Here is a 27,394-nt window from a genome sequence, read left to right on the forward strand (position 1 = left end):
GGTCTTTATCAAGATTTCTTAAACTGGCTTAAACTTTAAACTTTATGTATGTGAAAAGGATTGTGCCTTTAGTAACAGCTCAGTGAATTCAATACGGCAGAGAGACGGTCTTTTAAGCTTCAACACTGCTGGATGCGAGCAACAACCAATAGCAACAACAGCTGTTCACACTGCAGGAACGACCAACAGCGTGAGTGATGTCTTAACGAACCCCCTAAAGGGAGAATTAAAAAAGAGAGCACAGTGTGCAGAAACCAAGCATCTCAACATACTGTTACTTGCTAGGATGCCGTGCTTTGCAGACTTGCTGAATCTTGTCTGAATTCCACAGCAAACTCAGGAAAGCAGCTCGTGGAAAATTCCAGCTTTGGGGCACAAGGGGTGGGGGGTGGGGTGATAGAGATAAAGGGCAAGATCTTTCCACAAAGTAAAGTTAACTTGAAAAAAGTTAGGTTGAGGATCTTGTAATTTTTCTACAAGCTGACTTATCTTGGAAATTCTAAAAAAGGATCTGTTTTGTACAGTTTGAAAAAAAAAAGCTTTTTGGAGACATGGTTCATAAACGTGTCAGTTCAGTTTTTTTGCCAGTTGTTACATGACCGCGTACTGATCTGCTAGATAGTTCAAAGCTAACTGGCGGTCTGTAATTTTAGAAACACAAAACCTGTAAACTGATGTCAATGTTTGTAAAGTAGTAAAATTATCTACCAGCACATTTGAAACAAACAAATTCAATAAAAATGGGTTGCAGGTTGAAATTTCCCTGCTTTGTCATGATTTAGTTTTGCTATTTGGTTTACTCAATAGACAAACAGCAAACATAATCCTTAAAGTGTGCTTTCCATGCTGGGATATAGACTGTACAATGATCATTCACAAATAAAAATGTATTTGCATCGACATATAAGTCAAGTTTATTCAGTTTATTTTCATTCTCAAGTTTTGCATCTCCAGTTTGTTAAACTAAACAGAAGAGTTTAGTTTAGTTTATTGTTTAGCACAAATAAAATACACAATGAAGATTTGTGAAAGAAAATCAAGTACAGTGAAGGGAGAGGCAAAAAAACCCAAATGGCTTATTCAAGGCCTCAACCCAAAGGAATCACACATATTTTAAAACAAAAAAATACAGAAAAAAGTGACAACACATCTACCAGTAATTTTACAAGTATCAGAATATGTTTAAAAACAGCAATAAAAGCCAATTACGAGGAGAAAATGTGAATATACTGTTGAGATAAAAGTGGACACATAAGTGAGCAACATTTTCAAGATTAAAAACAATCTGACCCATGAGAAACAAGTACATTTATGTTAATCAAGAAGAAATTCAAACAAAATATAAAGACTCATCACTCATTACAAAATAGAAATGAAATGCTTCTTTAAACATCTTTTACAACACTCTGAAGAATTGCAGGGTTTTTTTTCCCCCAGAGAGAATTCATTTCAAAGTTTAACCACCCAAAATCTAATTGAAAACTGACCTTGAGAAGTGAGAAACATATATAAAGGAAGAGCTGAAGAATTACAGCTTAAATGAGATAGAACTGTAAATTTACCATAAAACATGTTGAGAACTACTCAGGCATATTCCCTTCATGAAGAAGAATATTGTATGTAAAACACTGATTTGAAAAATATTGATATTATACATAGAGAGAACTTAAAGTCTCTGATGTCAAGGGTATAGATGGAGTGGGTGGGTCTGATCTAGTTGCAATCCTAACAAAGCGTTTTCTGCAAAAAAAAACTTTTATGGGGTAGTAGGAAAAGTACTGGCCCAAACTATTTTACAGTATGAAGGATATAGAAAAATTAAACTACAATAAAGAATTAAAAGACTTAATTAAAAGTCATAATTACACCAAGAGTTTATGTGGATTTTCTTTTGACCCAATATGTTTAACCTTTCCAATTCAAGCTCTTATCAATAAAAATGCCTAAGAGTTTAATACTGGACACCTGAGAAATCTCGACAGATTCAATTATAATTTTAGATAAATCTTTAGAATCTTTTTTTTACCAGTAAAGAAAATAAAGCTAGATTTCTTTATATTTAATGATTGTTTATTTAACTTGAACTACATAGAATAGGGCAGTCAAGCCAGAGTTAACATCCTTCATAAGTGATTCAAAATTTGAATTGGAGAGACCAAGGGTTGTGTCGTCAGCAAACACTATTGGGAAAAAGATTTTTGAAACATTTGATAAATCACTGATATAATTAATAATGTCCCTAAAATAGAACCCTGTGCAACTCCACAAGATAATCTAGCTTTATCAGAACAGTTGACTGTGGTTAGTGATGTGACTGGTTAACCATATATGTGAAACATTAGGAAATCCATATTTATGAAATTCTGCTGATAAAATGTCATGATTTAATGTATCAAAAGCTTTAGAAATGTCAATAAAAACACTACAAATGTATTTTCAAATGCACATTTAACCAGGTGAAGCAAAGCCATATGAGTAGAGTGATATTTACAAAAGCCATACTAATGTTTGTGAAGAATTAAGTTTGAAGCTAAAGATTTGTTAGTATACAGTGTTTTCTAAAGATTTCGAGGGAAAAAATGTAAAATAGATATGGGTCTGTAATTGTTAAAACAACATGGATCATCTGCTTTAAACAGAGGTAAAACCTTAGCAACTCTTAAATCTTAAATGTTTTCAATGACATTAAAAAGATATGAGCTAGCAGCTACAGTATAGAGCATTTCACCTGTTTGACAAGATACACAGAATTATCGTTATGACCAGCTGATGGTGTTTTTAATTAACCAATCATGTCACTTATTCCCTGGCCATCAGGAGGTTTAAAAGAAGTGATAATGGGAAGATTTTTTTAGATAAAATAAAGTGGATTACCATAACAAAAAGGAATTTTGTTTACTAGTTCAAAACCAATATTACCAAAAACATGGTTACATTTTTGAGCTATGTCATCAGGATTGCTAAAGAATGTTTCACCATCCAAAGATTTGAGCATAGGTCTTGTAAAATCCTTTCTCTCTGCATCAATTCATTAATAACTTTCCATGTGGATTTAATATCCCCTGAATGCCTCTTAAATTCTTCACTGAAATATTTCTTTTTTGCAGATCTTATTAAATGTGTATATTTATTTTTTGTGAATTTACAAATACTATGAGAAAAAGAGCAGAAGGATTTGCAACATATTTTTCATTTCATTTGTTTTTTTCTCTCCACAATTTCAATACATCAACTGTGAACCAAGGTTAATTAAATCTAGTACATTTTTTAGAGGAACTACTAACTGGAAAACATTCATTGAAATGGAAACTAAATATCTTTAGACAATTTTGATATGCAAGATTAACATTGTTCTCCCCATAAATTTCCTTCTAGGAATTACTGGCAAGCACTTCTTTACATTTGGATATATTAGATTTCCTCATTATTTTATATTTTATTTTTTTAATAGTTACATCAACCTTGACTGAAGCAATAATGTTTGCTTGTTTTGTAAGTTAACATCCTTAAGATTAAAAGATTATACCATTACAGCCATCTTTGCTATAGTTTATTAAAAATATAAAAAAAACTTTTCTTAGAAGGCAGGGAAAAAAAAACCCGTGTTCGGCTTTTTACAACAAATGCAAAAGCACTACAACTGTTAGGTAGAACAGGAATAGAACTGAATTGAATGGAGTTTAGGCTGAAAGAAGTCATGACTTTTCCCTGTGTTGTGTGCCATATTTGGGATAAAACCTAATGCATACATGTGCTGAGTTTTTTTCTTTTTTTTTTAACTTGTCCTGTCCAACAGCTAGGCAGGCAGATGAGAGCTGACGGCCTCTAGTGTTGGACATATTTTACTTTAACAAGAGGGGTTATTCATCTTCTGACAAACCAGAGGTATGTCTGAATAAACCCCTTTTGTAATTGAGGCCAAACTTTATTAATTTCAATCATGTTTGAAAATCTTTGGTGTTGGACCGGACGGAAAAGGAAAGAAGGGAAGAAGAGAGAGGGATGTTAGAGAGGGGGGGGGGGGGTAAGAGGGTGATAATAGGAGGGGGGGATAAGACCATGAAGCAGCATAAAGCAACAAGTTTACTGGTTGTTTATCATTACGGTAAGGTTCAAATCTAGTAAAAAAAGGGCGGGGCTGTCCACACACACACTCAAATGTTATCAACACACCTGCTGGCTGAAAAAAATGTCCACATGTCAACATGTACACAAAACCGATAGTGATCACACACGCATACTTATGCCTTTGAACCAACTAGTGTGAAATATTTCAGTCATTCAATCATGCAAACTATTAGTGCAAAGGTGAACTAACACCTGTGCTCAGGTGAGTGTTTATGTTTTTCTAAAATGGATGGTGGAATGTGAAAAGAAGGAAGGAGAGTGCCCAGCCATCCCCACACCAAGACCCCCGCCGCAGCAGCAGCGGCAGCTGGAACCCCCAACGCCACATGGCAGCAGGCAGGGAACAACCGCCCCCCGGGCGACCCAGTCCGCCACCCAGGCCAGGGCCAGCAGGGCCGCCGCGAGGCCCCCAGAGCCAGAGAGCAGGGAGGCACGGGGGAAAGAGAGGGGCGCCCCAGCCCAACCAGGAGAACAGCCCCCCCGCCGCTGTTTATCGGTTCATGCCTTTCCAAGACCAAGAAAGCCATGGAACTGCCATGAAAATGTTCTATTACTGACAAAGCAAAAAACAGGAGCCACTGGCTTCTTACTTAACCCTTAGGAATAACAGCAAACGCCTGGCTTTTTGTAGTTGACGTTGGGTGGAGATCAAAGGTAGAGATTATGCTAGGGAGTGACTCATTCTTCTTCAAGCTCAGCTCCCTTAATATTTAAACAGCTTAGTAGTTCTGTCCAAAAAAAAGTGACTGGATTGAATTTTTTACATCCTGAGTCAGTAGTTACGTCATGTGAAGTAACCCAGGAAACACTTGAAAAGAACTTGGAAAAATAGTCACTATACAACATCCCTTTTGGGAATCCTGTTGTCTGAGATAAATGTAATGATCAGTGTCAGCACACATTTATGTCCGGCTAAAGGAGAGCCTCTCCCCTCATTTATCCAGTTACCATGTGAATCATTGTACTAAAACTGACAACAGTAGTAGTCTTTTCAGGGTTTATTAGCATAAAGATTAGAGTCTGTCAAACTTGCTTTGTGAAACAGACCCTAGAAAACCATAGCAAGACAGATGACAATTGAGTTTTACAGACCAAGTATTTGGAAAACAGTTACAAGCAATTTCATTTATTAAAAAAAATGATTCCTGTATGTCATACTTTCTTTTTTCTTGTATTTACTGGTTTTGACCATGTTATCTGTTTTAATAGTTTTAATGCAAAAAATGTAATGAAAGATAGATTCTAGGAGGTTATATTTTAAGACAATAAAACCACTGCTTTTTAGTAAAAGCTTTGGTGTGGCTGACGACGAAAAGCTGCATTACTTGTTTAAAGTGCAAATACATAATAGGAAATAATGCATAAGTGGGTGAAGGAGAAACACATTACAAAGCAAAGGACACCCACCGCCTACTTTCACACCAGTGAAGTCTTAGGAAGTCCAATACAACAGCTTTGCAACTAATTGGCTGTGGGCGGCCGTGGTGCAAAGGTAGGGCGGTCGACCCATGATCATAAGATTGCAGGTTCGATTCCCGCCTTGCACGCCCATGAGTCGAAGTGTCCTTGGGCAAGACACTGAACCCCACCTTGCCTCTGGTGGTAGGCGGGCGCCTGTGTTTGGCAGCGGAGCCGCCACCAGTGTGTGAATGTGTGTGAGAATGTGTGTGTGAATGGGTCTGTGACTGTAAAGCGCTTTGTCCTTGTAGGAAGAAAGGCGCTATACAAGTATACGCCATTTACCATTTAATCTAATTATTTAATGCTGATTATCATTTCAGGGAATCTTAAATAGGATACCTGTTTCCCTGGGGACACTTGGGGGATAAATCTCAATTTCCAAAATGAGCATTCAACACATGTTCCCTTAAATAAATACAAACAAATGAATGATGATTTAATAATTATCTGTATCTCCACTTCTATTTCATCCCATTGAATTCATTCATTCCAATCTAGAAAAGGTATTGATATTTCACTTTTCTATGTTTGAAACACCAATAAACTAACTTTTAAATTACATATTTTTAACAAACTTTGAGGTTTAAATGAGCAAGCTGTCACAAGAGCAGGCAGACGGCAGGATTTTAGCTCCGCCAAAAGTCCAAAAAGCTAAATCAGGGTCAGCAGGCAGGGGTCAATAACAAGCATAAAATCATCCCCGAGGAGAGAAAGGGTAGTCAGGATCCAGGCGAGTCGGGGCAGGGGGCAGAGTCAGATACAGGGTAAGGAGACAGATTCGGTTTAACCATCATGCTCGGTAAGGACTGCAGAATGGCACAAACCTTTTCTTCTTCTTCTTCTTTTTGTTTAAACGGCGGGAGGCACCAACGCCAAGGTGCATTACCGCCACCTACTGTGTTGGAGTGTGAGTCAGAATGGGGGACTACCTAACTACTAAACAAAAAAAAAACATATTCTACTTAACAGTCCAGTCCTCTTAAAAAAAAGAAACCATAACAATTCCGTTGACATTCTGCTCCCCTCCCGAAAGCCTCCTCAAACTGAGCAGCTCTCCCTCTGGCAACCGTATTCTATCATCTATCATTCATATCTTCTTTCTTCGCCATTCAGTTCACAGTGACACAAAATGTGCTCCACTGATTATTTCCTTTTACCGCAACAACACATACCAGTTGGATGCTTCCCTATTAAATGTAATGTATTGTTTAAAGCCGTGTGTCCCATCCTCAATTGTGATATTATGATTTGATCTGTTGTTTAATCTAAGATGCATACCTTTCCCTACCTTATCTTGTACACTGAATAGATGTCGTCCTTTCCTCTCCCTTTCCCACTGCATCTGCCATTCTTCCATAATACGCCTCCTAATGATTGTCCTAATTTCTGTTCTTCCTAATGGAATTTCTATCTCCACACCCCCTTAATGGCACAAAAATACTTCACATTGAACTTCACTCAGTGGTTGATGAATCAATGAGAGTCAGATGCGCGGCATCCAGGAAATGTTTGCTGGGGTTGATAGGAGTTGTAGTGTGGCTATAACTCTGGGGACGGCTCCCGGCGGTGATCAGAGGGGGAGACAGAGCTCTTACTTCTGACACAAACATTGATTGTATTTATTCTTTCATCAGTGTTTTGTAATTTTTAACCTTAATAGTGGGGCTTGCAATGTTTTTCTTGCGTTGCCATTTTATTTTGAAATTGCTATCGAAACTTTGTATTTCTGTAAAGCACTTAAAACTGCATTGCAGGTTAGGAAGTGCTTGACTGAAGAAGTACTTCAGGGTTTGCATTGGTGAAACAGATGTGACAAATCACTACATCGTTTAAAGTCTTGGATATGATTTTGTTGCCTCATCAGTCAATTAAAGTAGAGAAGCAAAGCTATATTTATTGACCTGTTGCAGTTATTTGCATGATATTGCGCAAAACGTTTATATTTGATGGTCTGTGAATTTAATTACAAACATTAATTGGATTAAACAATGTACCTTGACTTCTTTGGACAGATTCTGAAAGACTTTACTGCCTCATTGCTCCTTGTGATGAATTAAAGATCCACTCCAATAATAATTGGGTTTGTGGTGTGTTTTTTTAACATGTGCTTGTAGCATTTTTCTGAAGATGGACAACATATATAAAGAAAAATAGGGAAAAAAATTGTGTATTTCCTTATTCAAATTGGGGTGAATCAGGAGCAGATAAAAAAATGCTGTTGGAATAAAATTCGGATTTTTAAAATTTTATTTTAAAAAGTTTTGGCACGTATCTGATAAACACTGCCCTTTAGAAGCTATCTCCTAGTAAATGTTTTCTCAAAGTTTTTATTTTATTTTATTTTGCCCTTAAAAGCATCATAATCATAATCTGAAAAAAACACTGGGAATACTTTTAGGATAGTTTAAAAGATGACTGGAGTGGGACTTTATATATTAATTAATGAACACATTTTAAGGCTGAGATCTTTAACATGATTGTCACAAAAATCCTTTGTGTCAAAGTTAATTTGTGTTTGTGAAAAGTTTCACTGTGGACTTGTTGAGTTAAAAATGGCGTCAGAAACATTCCCTTAACCCTTGTGCTATCTTAGATGACCCCACCCTTGCATTGACGTGTTCTCCCTACCATGACAAAGGTGGATAAAGGTGGAAAGATTTCATGTAATCCATGGACACCAGTGAGGTTCACAAATCATTGAAGAAAAAAGGTTCAGAGCACTGTCTAGTGGGTCTAGATGACCCAACTCCCAATGTTAAAGTGCCTATAGGATAGCACAAGGGTTAAGTTGAATTCTTGTTTCAAACTCCTAGTTTGATCCCCCACTAAGCCGCCTCTCACTTACAATTTTAAATAGATTCAAATCTGGCTTTATGCTTCCACTCAGCATCCAGCCTGATGCAGTGTCCCTCGGGTGTCTGAATCGGCTCACCAGAGTATTAATCTTTTCAAACTGACATGTCAGTGGAGCCTGTTTCTGTCTGATGTGCATTGATTTCTCCTTTTCACTGGGAAAAGATTTTTTTTTTTGATCTCAGTGAAACTACCTGTATGAGAAAAAAAAGTAAAAAAAAAAATATTTCACACATCAAAAATATACTATAAGATTTTTTTTCTTCTTTTTGATAGAACTCCCACTGATTCTTCAGCTCATTTCTGGGCGAGTGTGAGATTCAGCTTCACCTAAGATGTCTCTTCCATTTGTCAGTGAAAAGTATATCATTCAGTTATTCGTCATGAATTCATGACTCTATGCCTGTTTATTCGGGGGGGGGGGTCTGCTTGTAACTCAGCAATCTTGAAGTTTTCTTTTTACTTATTGTTCTCTCTTCCATATAAGGAGATGATCTGCAGGATTTAAAAAAAAAACTGTCATGTCTCAGCACATCACTGCATAACTTTCCTGAGAGAGGTGGTGGTGGTGTGGGGTTGTTGTTTTCTGGCCCTGAGTCATAACCGCCCCCACCACCACCACCTACCCCCTTACCTCACCCTCCTCCCCAACCGTTTTTTTCAGTTTGGTCTACTTCCTCACTGCAGCACTAAACCTGTTATGGATCTCACAGATAGCGTCAACATGTCTACAGTTTCACTACAAAATGCTAAACTCTAGTGTGGTTTTCTCTTGCAGGACTCTTTTCATGAATTTGACCATTTTGTCTCTCTGTACGTGGGCGAGACCACACTGTGACATATGAAATCAGCAATGCCACCCCCCCCCCCCCCCCCCTTTTGCTTCATATACTGTTTTTAAGCAAGTATTGAACAATTTTAATCAGGTTTCATTTCTTCCCCAACTGTTCATCCAAATCAATGTTACCATGGGCTTGCCATTCCCACCCAGAACATGTGCTCAAGCATTACTGTGGGACTTACTTTCTGCTACTCCCCTCCCTCACATAAATCTATAAAATCATTTAATCCATCAATTAATAACAATCTTCACAGACTTATTAAAAAATAAAAACATTTTATTTTTGCGGAGATTTTTTTCACTATGACTCATATCTGAAGCAATTATATAACAAAATCATCAGTCAAATTCTAAAATCAAGGATATATGCCACTGCATGGAATTTAATATTAAATTACACTTGTTTTTCAAATTGAGTTTCTGTCAGGATATCGAGACATTCAGTTGTATTTGTCAAGACAGAACAGACCTTTTTCAAACCCAACGTTAAACTTTATGGCTGCAGAGTTTCTTGCTTAGGTGCCGTGCAGCATTCCAGGCAAGCTGAAACATGATTGTAAACGCTCTGTGTTTAAAGGAAATGAGTGGAATGGGTAAAAGCAGGGGAAAAAGGGTCACACTCATTCAACATTGTACTTTAGAAAGCTAAAAGAATGAATAAACGCTTCTACTTCAAGTAATTCAACTCGAGTTTCTTTCTTGCATGTCTTCTTCGATAAACTTTTTAATATTATACCTTTAAACAAGGAAACACAAAATGCCACTTTTAATATGCATTTTTTGTTGAAACCACTTTAGTGATTCTTTTCAACTGAAGGTGCATTTTTATTTTATTTTTTATCAAATGAGCAATAAGTCTTTAATACATAAAGTCTGAGGAGAAAGGAAAGGAAAGACAAGCAAAATCGGTATCACCAAGCCAATATAAGGGCTTATGACATTAGGTTTTCTGTGCTAATATAATCTGAGGGTACTTCAGGGATGTGTTTACAACTCCTTAAAAAAGGAGAAATGTGTTATTTTCTAAATATGTCTTAAGTTTAGTTAAGTCACATTTGCTGTTTCTGCAAGTTTCTGCTGGTCGCTGTGCCTCAAACTGATGTCTGTGTAATGCATGCAGGTTTTTTGCGGGGGAGGAGATGGTTCTGGTTAAACATTCAGTTGCAGCAGGGTGTGGATTTGCTTCAAGGCAGAAAAGGGCGAGGTTTATCCTTCCTGCTGCTTTGTCATTGGTGGACAGGAAGACAAAAATGCCCTTACCTGGTGCAGGTAGATAGACTGACAACAGACGTGACAGAGGTCTTAACAGGATCACCTGGTGGGATTTAGCTGTGTTTTTTTAGACACCTTCGAAGATTTACTCTGCTGTCTTTCTATGGGTTTGTATTTTACACATTTTCTTTCTCCTAACAAGTAAATGAACTGACTTGTTACTGGTTTGTTGTTTTGAGGAAAGTAAGTTATTTGTTTTTTGCTCTTGTGTTTTTTCACTTGTTTGAGTGTAAAGTTAAAACGTTTGATTTCTGGCTTTAAAACCACTGAGCAGTCCTGTAGACAAGCACAGTCTTAAAGGAATAAGAGACCTAATGATGCTTAGAATTTTGCGCCACATGCATTTATTTCACAGCAGCACGGGTCCTTTGGGCTCAAAAGACTTGCAGGATGCAGAGCAGAGGGAAACAGGTCCTGTCTTGTGCAAGGAGAGGCCTGCCTGGCACGCCCTTCAAACACTCGCTGAGACTTGAGCTTGCACTCCAGTGAAACCTGTCTTTTGTTTGTTTGTTCCTCTTAACATATCTGCCAAATCTTCCTTCTTGACAGCAAAGGAACGGCTCCTCTGGAAGCCGTCAAAAAGCTCATCGGAGCCGGCATTCAGCAATTCCTTACCAGTTGTGACGGCACATGAAAACATCCATGTCTTCTATCCTTCATTCCACCGGAGTCTGTATAGAGTGCCACTCAGATTTCAGTGGATTGAAGAGTAAGAAACATGGAATATGTCATCTGGGAAAAGCTTTTTGAAAGATGTTCTTGGTTCCAGCTGTGTGAAAAATGAATATTACTTTGTAGTGACACTTGTGACCTTTCATGTTTCCGGCATTGACTATATGATTCAAGCAACAGTTTGCACAAGCACAAAAAGAAGTGTTATTCTCACCTGCAGTGCGACAGCAGCTCAACAGCCCCACAGTGATTGCACTTAAGAGTCATGACAGGATTGCAGAGTGCTGGCAGCCCCACTTTATGTTTTTTAGGCTGTCACTCGCAAAGGTTATGTCCTCACCACTTCTCCTTGCCCTTGATTTGTCAAGTCAGAAAAATTACATAATGACTCCTAAATTACCAGCTTGCCACATCCAGCAGCAGACTGAGAGGTATAGTGCCAAAATCTACTTTTTGTGTCTCCTCATTTTATGAAGCTCTGACATTGTCAGCGTTGCATTGCATCATTTTTTTTCTTTAGTAATATACATCTTTTTTCATCTCACGGCTCTGCGCGAGCAATTCTTCAGTTTTCCATCAGACATTTTCTGTCAAGTACAATTTCAAGTACAAAATTTTCTGGAGTACAATTAGCGTTTGTTGTTAGCATTGTTAACATACTGTAACATTTTCACATAAATAAAATGGATAAAACATAATGAATAAACTGATAAAGCAACATGATGCCAGCAGAGAATATTTATAGTGGGATTTACATGAATATGAAACTACACTTATCAAGACAAAATAAATTTGTCAAAAAATATAACTTACATTTATTTATATTTCTTTACAACCTTTAAAAGAAATGCACCACATAAGAAAAAAATGTAGGAGGTCAAATTATCCTTGTGCCCTGCAAACAATCAACCTCAGAAGCATATCTCAAAAAGATGGAGCGTGTCTGGCTCTCTCTTAGGCAAGCTTCTGTGATATACACATCAGCCTGCTATTCACCTTCCTGTTAGATACAATGATAACCAAAGGGCTGAGGGCTGCATACATGGAGGCAAAAAATACACGCAGATCTGAGATCAGTGAAGAACTCATTGTCTTTTTCACAGTTAGGGTGTATACCCAAAGGCCACAGTCTACACCATACAGGCCCAAATACAAAGTCACAAGCACAACCACAACCTTTGCAGCTCGTCTCTTTGCTCCACATCTTCCTCCACTTGCGTTACTGTTTCTGTGAAGATCATTCATGTGTTGGTTGTGCTGGTAAAGAAGGACTAGAATAATCACACTGGTTAGAGTCATGAGGGCCATTGGCACCACATCTCTGCTTACTTGTACTGCTCCAAAGATCTCTTTGGACAAATCTGAAGGGAAGCTCACAAAGCAGAATTCTAAATTTACAGCGTTGTTTATTGGACTTGAATCATTCTTGGAGCTTAAAGAGAATAGTATTGCTCCTGAGCTCATAGTGGTGTTGAGCACCCAGAGGAAGAGGAATACAAAAACCAAATTTTGGGCTAACAGTACTCGCACAGAGGCCCAGTAGGATCCAGGAGGAGAGACGCTCAGACATTGGTAAGTACTCAGGAGGAAGGTGAGCCAGATTGAGAGGCCACGAGAGGTCCTGTAGATGAAGATGACCCCTTTACAACCTGCATCTCCGAAGACATTGACCACATGGAAGGAGGCCAGGGTCTCCGTTAGACAGCGTACAACCACCACAAGCAGATTGGCGCAGGTTAGGTGCAGGACGATGGCTTCAGCGGCAAGGAGACGGTTCTCTTCGTAGGACAGGAGAAGGAATGCCATGATTACAAGAATATTACCAGGAACTCCAACAATGGTAAGAGATGCATAGAGCCCTCTACGAACCAAATCGTCTGAAGGCATTCCTGCACAGAAGAAAGGCTCCAAAAAAACAAAGGAATGAGCCATAAAAAAATATTGAAATCCTGCAAAGTGTTAGCAGTGTCACAATTGCAAAGAGTTTGACCCTTACCTGTGAGCAGACCAAACGTAGCACTCTGAAGTGTGCCATGTCACAGACTGCAGTCCCCTTTTGAAGTAGTCAGGTTGTTTGTGTCCTTATACTTGCAAACAGGAGACAGCTGTTGGATCCATTTTGCACGGTCCATTGATTTCTCTTTCCTCCACTTCCAATTACTTGGGATCAATTCAGATGAGTGCTTCTGTCCCCTCACTTCCCAGACAAGATAACAAAGAAGGGAGAAGTAAACATAAATCTAGCCTCAACAAGAGCACATTTACAACACTATAAAGCTGATCAGTGGACAGGATGCTTCCAGTGATATTTTTATTATTAATTACCGTAGATAAGATGAATATTCTGAGTATCATTGATTGGATGAAAAGCATTTGCTTCCTGTGTAATAAAATGGTTTTAGAACGTTTTCATTAAAGTTATTTTTTCTTTTTCTTTAATGTTTTTAAATTTTGCTTTTATTCTTTTTGCTCAGTTTTAAAATACTCCAAAAGCTTGCTGTGTTTATGGTGACAACACTACAGTGCCCCCCAGTGGATAAAGATAAAACTAACTCAAAGCCAGACCCTGTTTTCTTCTCTCTTTTCTTCACAGAGTATGAAAGTTACTACTTTATGTATTCATCCAAAGGTTTTAGTGGAGAATGGCTGCAAAAATGAACTTCAGACAACACACAATCACAAAATTAGACAGATGTGTTTGAAAATTATTATTTTTAATTCTAATAATACATATTTTTTTTATTTTTCCTGAATAAAAATTTGTAAATAATTAAACATATTTAATAATAATAAATGCAAGTTAAAACCTATGTTTGACAACTTTTTTTCTCAAAAGGAAGAGCACTTCAAAACAAACTTAAAAGTACACACAGTTAAAAAAAACATTTAACAGATTTTAAATATCTTTCTGAATTCATATAGTTAATTGTTCGCTTTTCTCTATTTTCCTTTTATTGTTTTTGTCTTCACTTTTGTTTCCTTTGCTGTGTGTTTAAGCCATACACTTCCTTGAAAATCATTACATACTCTGGTATCTCCATATTTTTAATATTGTACTGAAGTTTGGAGAAGCAATTATGAATCTACTATCCTTCCTCTGTATGTACTGCAATAAGGGGATATCAGAATTATTCACCACACTTATTCACTTGGTAGCAATTAACTTTCAAAAAATGTGTTTTTAGAAATAGACGAAGGACGCAGATTAAGAGGAACATTGAATTTAGGAAAAAATAAACTTACAGGATTAAAATAATTCAGTAACCAGAGTAAAACTGTGGAGTGATCTAGATTGAGAACTAAAACTATGTCAAAATATTATTAAGTTTAAAAATAAATACAAAGAAGGGATTTTTAATCTTTACACCAAAACAGATAATGGCTATGGTCATTGGTTGTTGTCGAGGTATGAGCCCCATGGTGATTTTAATGAATGCCTGGAATTAATATTGTGATTGCTGGTGATTGGTAAATCATCAGCAATATTGTTTTTTACATTTTACTTTTTTGTGTCTACTTTGAATGGTATCCCGCTTTAATAAGCTACAGCTTCTGCTTCTGCCTCCTTCTAATATAAAGGCTTTTTTCTAACAAAACAAAAAAAAATGATTATTGCTGTCAGTGAAGGTATTGATTTATTAGCACAGAGTTTATTTTTTATGACATTTTGATACGATTCTCTACTTTTGTCCCGTTTTTTTTTTTACTAATGTTGGACTTTATAAAAGCAACTTGCCTTATTTAAAAAAAACATAAGAAGAAAACTGAGAAAAGTGGTGAATTTTGGAAATAAATGTGATAAAGGAATCATTTTAATTGGTCTGGTAAAGCTGAAAAACTCATTTAAAATCCATAAATATAAACAAGACATAAAAAATCAAATTAAAATCTCATGTCAGAGTAAAGTAGGTCTATTATCAAAGTTCCAGAGCAGCAAAGAGAAGAGAAGGCCTGGAATGCCCTGGGGAAGACATGCTAGAACTTGCCATTTTAATTAGTTCTCTTAACAGGTAAACATGCAAAAAAATACAAGGAAACAAATCGTCTAACGATGATTTATTCCACAGCACGGTCTCAGGAGAAAACGGGTTGTTCCAATAAGTGTTAAAGCATCTTTCATGAAGTTTGCAACTGAGAAACAAAACTGACCAACAGACCCCACTACCATCAGTGGCAGATGTGTCATTTGCAGGTTTCATTAATAAATAAATAAAAAGATGATTATGAGATGTATTTTAATGTTCTGTTGTATCTCATGTCATATCATCAGAAGTTATGATGGGGGCTGGTTGTCCCCTGTGCCACCAATTAATGCAGACAAGCATTATTACATGAGCTTTCTAATTGTCTTGCTCCGCTGTGTCTATTACCGTGTTCCCTGGAAATTCTAGAGGACACCAGTGGGCACCCTGGAACCAGCTGTGCTAATAAAAGCTCCTAAATGCCATCTCTGATTGTTACCCAAGATGTTAGGCATGAATCTCCAGGGGAAAAAGGATTTTAGTAGCTTGAACACTAAAAAAAAGAATAGTGATTCTGGTTAATTAAAAGAAATCATTAAGAAACATAAAAAACTTCATGAATTGTTCATAAATTGATTATTAAGATGTATTAATGCAACTTATTCATTCTTTTCAAACATTTTTAACAGTGAAACCACCTTTAGTTAGTATCTTTTGAGATACATTATTACATGGAAAATTCAATTCTATCCTTGTGTATGTGAAACAAACAAAAATTAAATGTTCCAATCTTTTTACTGTGGAGTCCTGTGAGAACTGTTCCTGTTGTCTCTGTCTTTTTTTAAATAAGACAAAAACAAACAAATCCACTTTGTCTGCTCTCTGACTAAATTTGAGTTTAACTTTTTATTTTTTTTGGTCAAAATTGTAAACTGCTGAGAATGTGTTGTTATTTTTCGGAAGACACTAACACCAACATTTTAAAATGTTCCAAGAACTTTAAATTCGTGTAATGTCGGGGTCTACCTCTTTGGTGTTTTGATTTGAAAAATGTTCTAAAAGCCAATCTAGACAATCACGTGATTCTGTTTTTTTCTCCTAATTGTCCTATGAGACAGTTTGAGTCTTTTTTTTTTTCAAATTAATTTCTTAAACGGGGCTGTCTTTACTGTTAGTCTTGAGGGGCAATGAGGTTTATAAACCACAGTTACCCTCAGAGTGGCTTTGTAATTTTCATCTCAGGTAAGAACCGTTTTTACAAAGTTGACACGAGTTGTTGTTTTCTGTTTTAATTTGATTAAATAATTATAGAAGATCCAATGTTGCATTCAGGGCACTCATAATAAATGTACTCCCTCATCTGCTTTGCAAGTTTTTGTGCAGGTCGCTCCGTCATGGATCTTTGTGTGACTATCAAAGGCGTCTCCTTCCTTTTGCAAACGGGTTTGGGCATCCTGGGGAACTCTGTGGTGCTTCTGGTGTACAGCCACATCATGTGCACCGGACCAAAGCTTCTTCCTGTAGACATGATCCTGTGCCACCTTGCCTTTGCCAACTTGATACTGCTTTTGACTCGTTGCGTACCCCAGACCATGACTGTGTTCGGACTAAAGGACCTGTTGAACGATCCCGGCTGTAAGGTGGTCATATACGCTTATCGCATTGGCCGGGCTTTGTCGGTCTGCATCACCTGCATGCTCAGTGTGTTTCAGGCAGTGACCATCGCCCCAGCTGGACCCTTTTTGTCCAGATTGAAGCTTGCACTTTCTTCCCTGGTCTTTCCAACCTTTGTGGGGCTGTGGCTTCTCAACATGGCAGTTTGCATTGCAGCCCCTTTCTTCTCCATGGCTCCTCGGAATGGCACTGTCCTGCCTTTTACGCTCAACCTTGGCTTCTGTCATGTGGACTTCAGAGACAACCTTTCATATGTTATTAATGGAGTGGCTGTGTCTGTAAGGGACTTTGCATTTGTTGCCCTGATGGTGGGCTCCAGCGGGTATATTCTTCTGCTTCTCCATCGACATAGTCACCAGGTGAGAAAGATACGTCGCTCACACAGCAGTGGAGCAGAGACCAGGGCAGCCAAAACAGTGCTAATCCTGGTGATACTCTATGTAGTTTTCTTTGGTATTGATAATGTGATCTGGATCTACATGTTGACTGTGTCAAATGTGTCACCAGTGGTGGCTGATATGAGGGTTTTCTTCTCCTCCTGCTACGCCTCTCTCAGTCCCTACTTCATCATCTCCTCAAACAAGAAGGTCAAGAGGAAAATAGTGTGTGCAGCTGAGCAAGACCAGCCTTCAGTGGAGACTCAAGAGTCAAATGACAAATGATTCCATCTCTATCTTGGTAGCATACTGACTCCCCTTTGCTGCAGCAGCGTTTTTCAGCATCATTTTATCGATTGATATGGCTGGTGTTCTGACGATCACCAGACCATTATATGACGAGAAGCTTGTGTATTTTTTTAAACAATCGTTTGTTCTGTGGTTGTTTTTTAAGGAAGTTTCAAATTAAAAATGTTAGTGCATAATTGTATGCATCTAAGACTGTGCTTGCGTTTGAGAAATCTTTGTGAGACTTTAACAAATTTTGCTTCAGAAACTGAGAGGGTGAGATGAACCAATTCAAAATATCATTTGGTTTCAGTATTCATCCAAAGGAGTTAAATTGCAACCACTGCCTGTTTCTTTTTTATGTTTTCCATTTATGATTTTTTTTTCTGGGATATTGGTTAAACCAGCATGATCTTCATGATGAATTTAAGACAGCTTGACAACAAAAAATGTCAAGGATCATTTTCTTTATTTATGTAATTATTCTGTGTAATGCTTAGGGAGCCGGTTTAGCTCGTGCTGGCTTTCGGCGCCTTCTGTCCGTGAAACCAGGGTTTGATTCCGGGCTGCTCCCTATTCCCTTCTCTGCTTCTGTGCCGGTCCCAAGCCCCCATAAATTGAGAGGGTTGCGTCAGGAATGGCATCCAGCGTAAAACATTGTCATGGGACTCATCCTCAAAACAGGGGTTGTTTCACTGTGGCGACCCCTGATGGGAGTAGCCGAAAGAGAAAGAAGAATTCTGTGTAATGCTTGCTTTTTTATGTTTGTTTGTTCCTCTGCAGAATTTAGTAAGTCTTGTAAAACCAGTGTTATTACTACATTTAATATCCAAACAGGTCTAATAAAAAAATGCTCCACTAATTATCAATTTGTGTGCCATTTGTTGTTGATTTTTTAGAGGGTTACACTGCTGTCTGTTTTCTTCTCCTAAAGTAAGCTAATTGTTGCCATTCCTTTGAGGACATGAGTATGAACAGCTTCTTTCAAAAATGCACAGTGTTGGCTAGAGTTAAAACTACTTTATTAATTTATGTCGTAAACATGTCAAATGTATTTTGGCAACAAATATTGTACTTTTTTATTAACAGGTGTGTGTATATTTTTAGTCCATGTATACAAATTTGTGAAGTGAAAGATAAGAGATACATATAAAAAATCCCATACACGAACAAGAGTATGTTGATAAAAAGGAAAATAAATCAATGTGGAATTAAATAATCATTTCTGGAAACCGTTCATTTCTCTTCCTGTCTTGCTCTCTATCATCTTTACCTTTGTTTGCATGTGTGATGCAAACAAACAAATGTTTAATTACAAACTTGCTTCTACCAAGGTGGAAGTAAAGTTTTTGCATGTTATTAATGTGATAAGATGACACTTTTAAAGTCTTTGCTAGTTATTGATACTAATAACTATTAGAAGATACGGATATTATTATTTCAACTTTAAGGGCAATAGTGGAGTGGTTAATAAAACCTTCTTTAAACCTTCCCTTGACCCATTGGGCTCAACATCCCTGGTTGTTTCATTGCCATCTTCATTGATTCACTCGAATGTTATTAAGCTGTTGGTTGTTATGGAAGCATAACATTATTCTACAATAAGCGTCCTTTTCTTTCAAGTCTGCTCACTCAAAATTCCTGAACTTCACTTAAATTGTGAACTTCTCTCAACTTTCAAAATGGGCCTTATAGAAGTAGACGGGATTGCTCCTTCATCTGGAGCCTGAGGCTTGCACAGGAGAACTTGTGTCTTGTATAACCAATCTGGAGTTGGGAGCTGGACAAAGAAAGAATTGTACATCAGGACAGGTTACTGACCGGGCGCTTTCAGGTCACCCAGAAAAATCCTGTTTTTACATCTGAGGTGGAGAGTAGGTCTACAAAGAAATGTGTGCTTGCTTGGCTCAAGTGACTCTTCACCACAATAACCTGACTGCTTTCCACTAATTTAATTCACTTATATTCACCTATGAGAGTTTCAGGGAAGGCTTCAGGAAAAGGGACAACTAATAGTTACTCACCCATAAAAACTACAAAATATTTGAAATACTAAAAATATATAAATTTTTATCACTGCAATATATGTTTTTGTACTGGAACTAATTTCGTATGTCGGTGTAAGCTGTGCATATGACAATAAATGAATTCTGATTTTTTTTTAACAATATAGTTACATATATTTGCAAAAATCTATTCCATGCTATAAAATTTCTGTTAATTTTAACAAAACAATATTGTGAAAATACAGAACTCGATCTTTTGCTGTTTTAAAGTTGAGAAGTATTCAAGTAAATGTTTATTTTATTGAACAAGCTTTTTTTTTTTTTACAGCACTTTACACTCTAAATTAAAAATATCCACACAATTTCCTAAATTCTAGTCCATTGAATAAAACACCTCAGCAGATTTGTACAGTACATGCAAAAACTCCTTCAATCATTTTGCAAAACATTAAACACAGTGATTTGTAAAACTCTGCACACATTTTCACACCTCAGATACGGATAACGGTTGTGAGATTACTTACGTGTCATTTTCAGATGACCACACTAATGAAGAAATTGAATAAGCACATCCTCCAGATGTGTGAAAGTGCATGTGTGCTAATTTTAAAAAGGGGCACTTAGTTGTGTTATAAAAGACAGAAGGGAAGTTCACATGTCTTCAACAAAAATGGTAGGAGCTAGAAGAAAAAAATGAGAATGAAAGGGGGAGCTCTAAGAGGAGATGATGGAAGTAGAGGAAGAGGAGAGGGAGGAAGAGAAGGAGGCCCAGGTAAGTGAAGAAGGAGATAGAGGAAAATGCCTGGGAAGAGGAAATGAGATACACTTGAAGAGTTGATAAAACCTAAAAACCGGGAATCACGATCCCCCCCCCCCCCCCCCCCCCCCATATACTTTGTGTAAATTATATAAACTCAGTAACAGCTTTTAAACATAAAGCAGTAGAAAACAGTTTGTTGCGTTTGTGCTAACTACATGTGTTGAACAGAATTAGAAAGTCTGTTTTTAGTAAAGAATTAAAAGATTATTATGTTCCCTGAAATGATTATAAAAAGACAGTTGTATAAGAAAGCAAATAAAGAGGTAATACCATCCGCCATTTGGAATTCACAAATATAATAATAATAATAATAATAATAATAATAATAATAATAATAATAATAATAATAAACTGTTTTAAACTATCTATCTATTAATTAATGGGTCGTTTTGTACGTGCCAATAAAAGGGAAATATGGACAACAGTATTTTCTAAAGTAATCGCTGCTTGGTCGCACTCGCACATTTACGCCAGCCAATGCCTCCGGACAACGTGCCGTGACGTCATTACGTCTTCCTGAATGAAGCGTCATCCTTTCTTGTGTGGAGCAGAACGGCGGCCTTTCATCGCTGCTTTCCATTCCCCCTGGTCTGGCCGCTTCATCCCCTGTTTTGTTCTAGCTCTGTTTACAAAACAACTATGGCAGGAAAGTCTCTGCTCTTCGGCGTTTGCACGCTGCTTCTGGTGGCTCTCGGTTTGGAAGTTTACGCAGACGGGCTGGTAAACGAGGACGTTAAGAGAACCGTGGACCTGGGCACTCATTTAGCCAAGATCACTGCGGAGATCGTGTTGTCTAACCAGGGACCTTCCGCCGTCCAGAACTTTATATTAGCGGTGGAGCCTGACCTGGCACCCCGCTTGGCTTACATCGGAGCTTCGGTAAGGAACACGTAAATGACTCAAGTAGGGCCACGAAGGTGTCCTGCAACCGGCTAGTTAGCTTTAGCATTTTAGCTAGCTACAGATCTACATTGTTACGACAATGAAAAATCTAACAGTCCACACGTGTTCTTTATTATTTCAAGTTAATATTGCAAAATAAAAAGCAACAGTCTGTATAAGGCAATTACACAATACGTTATGATTATTGAGGGCATGACAGCGCTCTTGTGCTAGCTTAGTGGTCAAAGGAACTCTGATTCAGAAGTGAAACGGTCGGTAGACGGCTAATGTAGCGTCTGCCAAATGTGGTTTGTTTAGTATTACGTGGCACTCGTACAAACTTTTAGAAATGGAGCAAATATTACATTTACATCGCTAAAGAAGCATGTAAATAGACTTCCGCAGGACTCCACGCTCCTTCAGTGGCTGCATGACACGTATGCGCAGCGCAGCTCACTTCCGTGTATCTGCTGGAGGGCCCGCCCCTCCGTTCTTTGAATGAAACCTCAACATCTGCGCTCATGAACAAAACACCAAGCTGTGATGCAATTGTCATGTTTTATTATTACATAGCTGTGCATCTCGTGGTTAACATTCCTTTCTCAAATAAAAAATAAGCAGAAAAAAGTGCCCTGATATAAACTTGTTTTCACAGGTTAAAGGAGATGAAGAGGAGGATGGCACTCTGGAACTCCAGCAGACGTCCATTCAGGGCCAAAGGTATAACGTTAATTTGCTATTGCTGGTAGTTTATGTTACATCTTTGTTGTCATCTCAGTCAAGACAAGACAAGACAAAATAAAATATCTATCTATCCTTTTATTAGTATATGTGTTTATCCATTTCCTTGTCTGTTTGCCAACAGGGGAGACTTCTACAAAGTGCAGCTGTCCTCAAGTCTGGCTCCAGGTGCACAGCTGAAAGCGAAGGTGGAGATGGCCTTTAGCCACGTCCTCAAGCCGTTCCCCTCGCACATCACCCAGGCCGAGCGCCAGCTGGTGGTTTTTCAGGGGAACCACTACTTCTACTCCCCATATCCCACCCGCAGCCAGACCACACGCGTGCGCCTGGCCTCCAAAACTGTGGAGAGTTACACCAAGCTGGGCAACCCAAGCAAAACTGATGAGGTTATCGAGTACGGACCCTTTCGAGATGTTGCACCATTCAGCGAGGTACATTTCTGACAAGGCACGATATCCGAGTATGGCTACGAGAGCGGCTACTAACATGTAATGTTCTCTGTTCTCAAATATTCAGGATACAATGAAGATCCATTACGAGAACAACACACCGTTTCTCACCATCACCAGCATTGTCCGCACTATTGAGGTGTCTCATTGGGGCAATATCGCCGTGGAGGAAACCATTGACCTGAGACACACAGGAGCCGTCCTCAAGGGTCCCTTTTCCCGCTACGATTACCAGCGTCAGTCGGACAGCGGCATCTCGTCTGTCAAGTCCTTCAAGGTTTGAAGTTTTACACTTTTTGGAACAAGTTACTGCTTTTGTCGTATACTTGCAACACTTTTTCTCCATCCATAGACCATCCTTCCTGCCTCCGCTCAGGACGTCTACTACAGGGATGAGATTGGAAACATCTCTACATCCCATTTGCAAGTTTTGGATGACTCTGTAGAAGTTGAAGTCAGACCTCGATTTCCCTTGTTTGGAGGCTGGAAGACCCACTATATGATTGGCTACAATCTGCCAAGCTATGAGTATCTCTACACACTTGGTGAGACCTTGTTAGGATAAGAAGAAACACTCGGATTATTTAAAAAAACAAAACAAAACGTACAGATCTTTCCATTTTCAAAAACATTTATATGCGTTTGTGGTACAGTCCAAATGAAATTTCAGTAATTCCGCATTTTCCTGTCAAACTGTTAGTTTATTTTCATTGTGGAATATGTCTCTTTAGATACATGTGAAAGTTAACATTTTGTTGAGTTGTATTCAACCCACAGTTGAAGACAAAGCTACAGTGGTTGAGAAGCTGATACCCAACAGCTGTGCAATATTGAAGTTTTTTCCGTTGTTTCTCACTTAGAAACATCTAAAACAGATGCACTTGATAACAAAAAAAACTTTACATCCTAGGTGACCAGTATGCACTGAAAATGAGACTAGTTGACCATGTGTATGATGACCAGGTCATTGACCATATGACAGTAAGGATCATTCTTCCAGAGGGGGCCAAGTAAGTGTTTACAAGCAACCTCATTATTTCAGACTGTTGGTATTTATAAAGCTTTTTTTTTTAATTACCCTTTTCTGTTTACAGAAACATTCATATTGATACACCTTACAAAATTGATCGTATGCCAAACCAGCTGCACTACACTTATCTGGATACCTTTGGGCGACCAGTGTTGGTGGCAACTAAGTCCAACCTTGTGGAACAGCACATCCAGGATTTAGTGGTAAAACCCACATTTCAGCTTACTGCGATAGATGCCATGTGTTCAGTGTTTACCAGTGATTGTATTAATAATTTGATCACTGAGTCTTTATACTTGGTAAATAAATTATTAGCAAAGATATAAAGGTTTTGTAATATTGGCTATTGCTATAAAATATGCGCACAGTTAGACTATTTTTTTATGTCAGGTGTTTTGTAATCATTTTATTATTTAGAAATCGTACTAATTTGGCCGGTTATCCTAATATGAAAATGAGCTAAAGCTTGAATATTAGTCTTCTGTTCTTCATTCATTTTTGTTGCCCCAAGCAAAACAGATTTTTCTTTATTTTAAGGTTCATTATAATTTCAATAAAATCCTGATGCTGCAAGAGCCTCTGTTGGTTGTTGGGGCCTTCTACATCCTCTTCTTCACTGTCATAATCTACGTCCGTCTGGACTTTGCCATCACAAAGGTATGAAGTTAATTGTTAAATGTTTCATATAGACTTGTGTTTTACTTTAACATGTGCATTTAGCCCCGTTTCCTGCTGTCAGGTGTGTTTTTTTTTTTTTCACTCTCCCACATTTCTTCAGGACCCTGCTGCTGAGGTCCGGATGAAAGTGGCCTCCATCACAGAGCAGGTGTTGACTCTGGTCAACAAACGTCTGGGTCTGTACCGTCACATGGATGAGGTGGTCAACCGGTACAAGCAGTCCCGGGATACGGGGGCGCTAAACAGCGGTCGGAAGACGTTGGAGGCTGAACACCGCACCCTTACCAATGACATCAGTACGCTGCAGGCCCGCCTCAAGGCAGAGGGCTCTGATTTGGCTGAAAAAGTGAGTGTTGTGGGTGTAAAGCTGTGTGACCTTGTTATCTTTTAGAAAAGTGTTGCTCATCGCCTTTTTTATTTTATCAGGTGGCGGAAGTGCAGAAGCTGGATGGCCAGGTGAAGGATCTGGTGTTCCGCTCCTGTCAGGAGGCAGAGCGGCTGGTGGCTGGCAAAGTAAAGAAGGAGGCTTACATTGAGAATGAGAAGTCGCTGACCAGCAAGAGACAAGAGCTCATTAGCCGCATCGACAGTCTGCTGGATACCCTTTAAACTGCTGCTGCTGCTCTAAAGAACACACCACACCCACACTTCTACATTTACCAGCTGGTTCAATTCAAATGCAAAGAAATGTGACATATGATCAACTTTTTTTTTTAATCGTCATTTCATCCAGATATGGCTTATTAACATCTCATTTGACTCAAGTGATGGGTTTATCCCAACATGTGCCTTTGTGCCTGGTGATAAACTAAATCACTGCGTACTCGCAGAGCAGCAACATCACAGCTTTAATCAATTTTCACAGCCAGCTCAGACTTAATGCTTCTTGTGTTGTCAAGGCTGGACTTTTTTATTTTCTTTTTTTTTCTCCCCTCTTTTTCACCATGAAATGTTTTTGGTAAAGGGACCGTTATTAGAAGGAGTAACAGAAGTGCCCAAATCTTTTTGGTCTCATGTCTTGACCCACAAAAACTGTATTGTACATTTGAAAGAAGTGTGAAGGTAATGGTTTCTTCTGATCTTACATCTTCTGCCCTTTTTTTTTTCTTCTGGCCCTTGACTGACAGTTATATTTGAAGCTCTGATTGCGGATCAGCACCAATTCTTATTTTTAATGTTCCTCCGTCATATTTTCTACATTTTGTACCATTCAGGTGTTGTTTTTGCGTTATATTTTTGACTGTGAGATTAAAGACTTAGAGATTAAATTGGATGTGAGGAAAGACATGGAAGATGTACAACAAAGATCTAAGGAATGGGCAACAATGTGGAACTTTTTCAAAGTTGAAATAAAGTTTGGAGAAACTGAACTTCAGTTTGTTTTGTCCTATTATCCGTGTGCAGTAACTTTAGTTTGTCAGAAGAGGGCGTGCTTGTAAAGAAAATCACAATAAGAGACTTTGAAAATCTGAGGGCTGGAGCAGACGGCTGAGAGGGATAAAACCAAATCTCATTTAAAGGCTGAAATGAATATAATCAGCACTGGTACCTTTTTAAACTCAGAGGGGACTTTCCTGCACATTGTTGCATTTCTTTAACTCCACCTATCATGCCATCTGCGGGGAAACCTGTCTCGACTGTAGTTTGAGCCCAGGACAAAGATGAAGGTCAGTCTGAGGTTATAACTTTCCCTCAGAGGTCACCAGGGGTCCCGACAGGTCATTTCCTGCTCCACAGTAACAGCCTGGCTCCTTTCACAATGACGGCGTTCACATATTGTATGCAACTTACAATAATCATTCTGAAAATACACAGAAGCGAGAAAGAAAAGACAATGTCCGTCAGTGCCGATGCTTACTGGTGGTGAAAGGCTCCACAATACCATTTTTGTTTGTGTTTGAGTGTAGTTCTTTTTCAGTCACATTCTTATAATTGAAAACACCATGGCGACATATACTTCAACACTACTGTACAAATCTAGTGTGTTCTCTTTCTATATAATCAACATACAAACACGCTTTATTAAGTACTGGCTGGGCAAATCCCTTAGCAATACCTCTTTGCATTTTGGGCCTCTAACAATGCTGATCTAAGGGCTTTTTCACACCTATTCATACTTCTTGATGTTAAAGCCACGTGGACAAAAATCCCTCACTGACATTGGAGGAGAACAAGCGCGATGATTTAAGACAGGGGTCCCCAAATCAAAGCCTCGAGGGCCGATGTCCTACACGTTTTCCAACCAACCTGCCTTTGAAACTCCTTATTGGCTAAACACACCTGATCCAGGCAATCAGCAGGAGATACGGCAGGCTTTCTGGAAAACTAGCAGGACACCGCCCCTGGGGCCTGGATTTGGGCACCCCTGGTTTGCGAAGATGATGCGACGATGGCTCAACAATTACTTGGTACAACCAGGAAATGGGAAACAAACCCTGTTTTCCCATGTGCCAGTCTCAGACTCACCCAACTGAACCATCCAGATGCTAAGTGATTGTTCAAAACGTATTTTAAAATTGTAATCTTTAATTGGCTTTCTTCAAAAACATCTGAGATTAAGACAATTCATAAAAGATCAAATATATTAAACAATTTGTAAACCTCTTCAATGAGCATTTCAGAATGTTTATTATGACTGACAAAGAATTTGGGCCAAAATATTAACCCCTTGACGCCTATTGATACAAATATGCATCAAATCACTTCTGCTCCAAACTTAACTTAATTTAGCATCTACTTGAAAGTAAAGCAACATGAAGTTCAGTGTCTTGCCCAAGGACACTTTGACACATGGGCAGGCAGGCAGGGAGGGAATCAAACCTGCAATCTTCTGATCAGAGGTCAACCATTGTCTCTCTACACCATGGCCACAAGCAAAATTGCAAGTGATTTATATATATATATATATATATATATATATATATATATAGTTAGAAATAAGTTCAGGGGTCAAGGGGTTAAGCGCTGTCAATGTTTCCAGCTCCTGAGCAAACAGATGCATTGTCTGAGTAATTTAGTTAACTTAAAATGAAATGTTTGCACTGTACAAATACTATGGGAAATCAAAGTTAACCACACATACAGCTGATCATTCACACTTGTGAGCAGATCAGATGCTGCTTATTTCTTGTTTTCAGAGGTCTCAATCAACCCATGCTACTTATTGTAATCCAGTTTAAATGCATCCTGGCTCACACAGAGACGTCATTGAAAATGAAGACTACAGGCTTTTGTCCCACATCGTTTCTTTTCTGCATTTG

The 27,394-nt window shown here is 38.4% G+C and overlaps 3 protein-coding genes across 3 annotated transcripts; 2 read left to right on the forward strand and 1 right to left on the reverse strand.

Moving 5' to 3' along the window:
- Positions 1-11,950: 11,950 nt before the first annotated feature.
- Positions 11,951-20,398, reverse strand: ora2 (olfactory receptor class A related 2). The gene is made up of 3 exons (XM_078948000.1): positions 20,059-20,398; positions 13,224-13,424; positions 11,951-13,132 (listed from the first exon to the last, which is right to left on the reverse strand). Exons 2-3 carry the CDS (start codon positions 13,260-13,262, stop codon positions 12,182-12,184), a joined length of 990 nt encoding a protein of 329 aa, XP_078804126.1. The 5' UTR covers positions 13,263-13,424; positions 20,059-20,398; the 3' UTR covers positions 11,951-12,181.
- ora1 (olfactory receptor class A related 1) lies at positions 16,048-17,801 on the forward strand. The gene is made up of 2 exons (XM_004068841.4): positions 16,048-16,431; positions 16,562-17,801. Exon 2 carries the CDS (start codon positions 16,584-16,586, stop codon positions 17,523-17,525), a length of 942 nt encoding a protein of 313 aa, XP_004068889.1. The 5' UTR covers positions 16,048-16,431; positions 16,562-16,583; the 3' UTR covers positions 17,526-17,801.
- Positions 20,399-20,821: 423 nt separating the features above from the next.
- Positions 20,822-25,504, forward strand: rpn1 (ribophorin I). Its single transcript, XM_004068956.5, has 10 exons — positions 20,822-21,233; positions 21,892-21,956; positions 22,102-22,408; positions 22,494-22,703; positions 22,779-22,971; positions 23,337-23,436; positions 23,521-23,659; positions 23,994-24,113; positions 24,235-24,480; positions 24,561-25,504. The coding sequence occupies exons 1-10, from the start codon at positions 20,994-20,996 to the stop codon at positions 24,741-24,743; spliced, it is 1,803 nt and encodes a 600-aa protein (XP_004069004.4). The 5' UTR covers positions 20,822-20,993; the 3' UTR covers positions 24,744-25,504.
- The last annotated feature ends 1,890 nt before the right edge of the window (positions 25,505-27,394 follow it).

This window comes from Oryzias latipes, chromosome 5 (assembly GCF_053564925.1).
Source record: "Oryzias latipes strain Hd-rR chromosome 5, Olatipes_Hd-rR_3.1".
Lineage (NCBI taxonomy): Eukaryota > Metazoa > Chordata > Actinopteri > Beloniformes > Adrianichthyidae > Oryzias > Oryzias latipes.

What these genes read in the sequence shown, in the direction of transcription:
- rpn1 (XM_004068956.5), top strand. Translation starts at nt 20,994, where the DNA reads ATGGCAGGAAAGTCTCTGCTCTTCGGCGTTTGCACGCTGCTTCTGGTG. An exon ending in CGTCTGTCAAGTCCTTCAAG is followed by an intron (nt 22,704 to 22,778) that starts GTTTGAAGTTTT and finishes CTCCATCCATAG; the next exon opens with ACCATCCTTCCTGCCTCCGC. An exon ending in AGCACATCCAGGATTTAGTG is followed by an intron (nt 23,660 to 23,993) that starts GTAAAACCCACA and finishes CTTTATTTTAAG; the next exon opens with GTTCATTATAATTTCAATAA.
- ora2 (XM_078948000.1), bottom strand. Translation starts at nt 13,262, where the DNA reads ATGGCACACTTCAGAGTGCTACGTTTGGTCTGCTCACAG. An exon ending in TACGTTTGGTCTGCTCACAG is followed by an intron (nt 13,133 to 13,223) that starts GTAAGGGTCAAA and finishes GTTTTTTTGGAG; the next exon opens with CCTTTCTTCTGTGCAGGAAT.
- ora1 (XM_004068841.4), top strand. Translation starts at nt 16,584, where the DNA reads ATGGATCTTTGTGTGACTATCAAAGGCGTCTCCTTCCTTTTGCAAACG.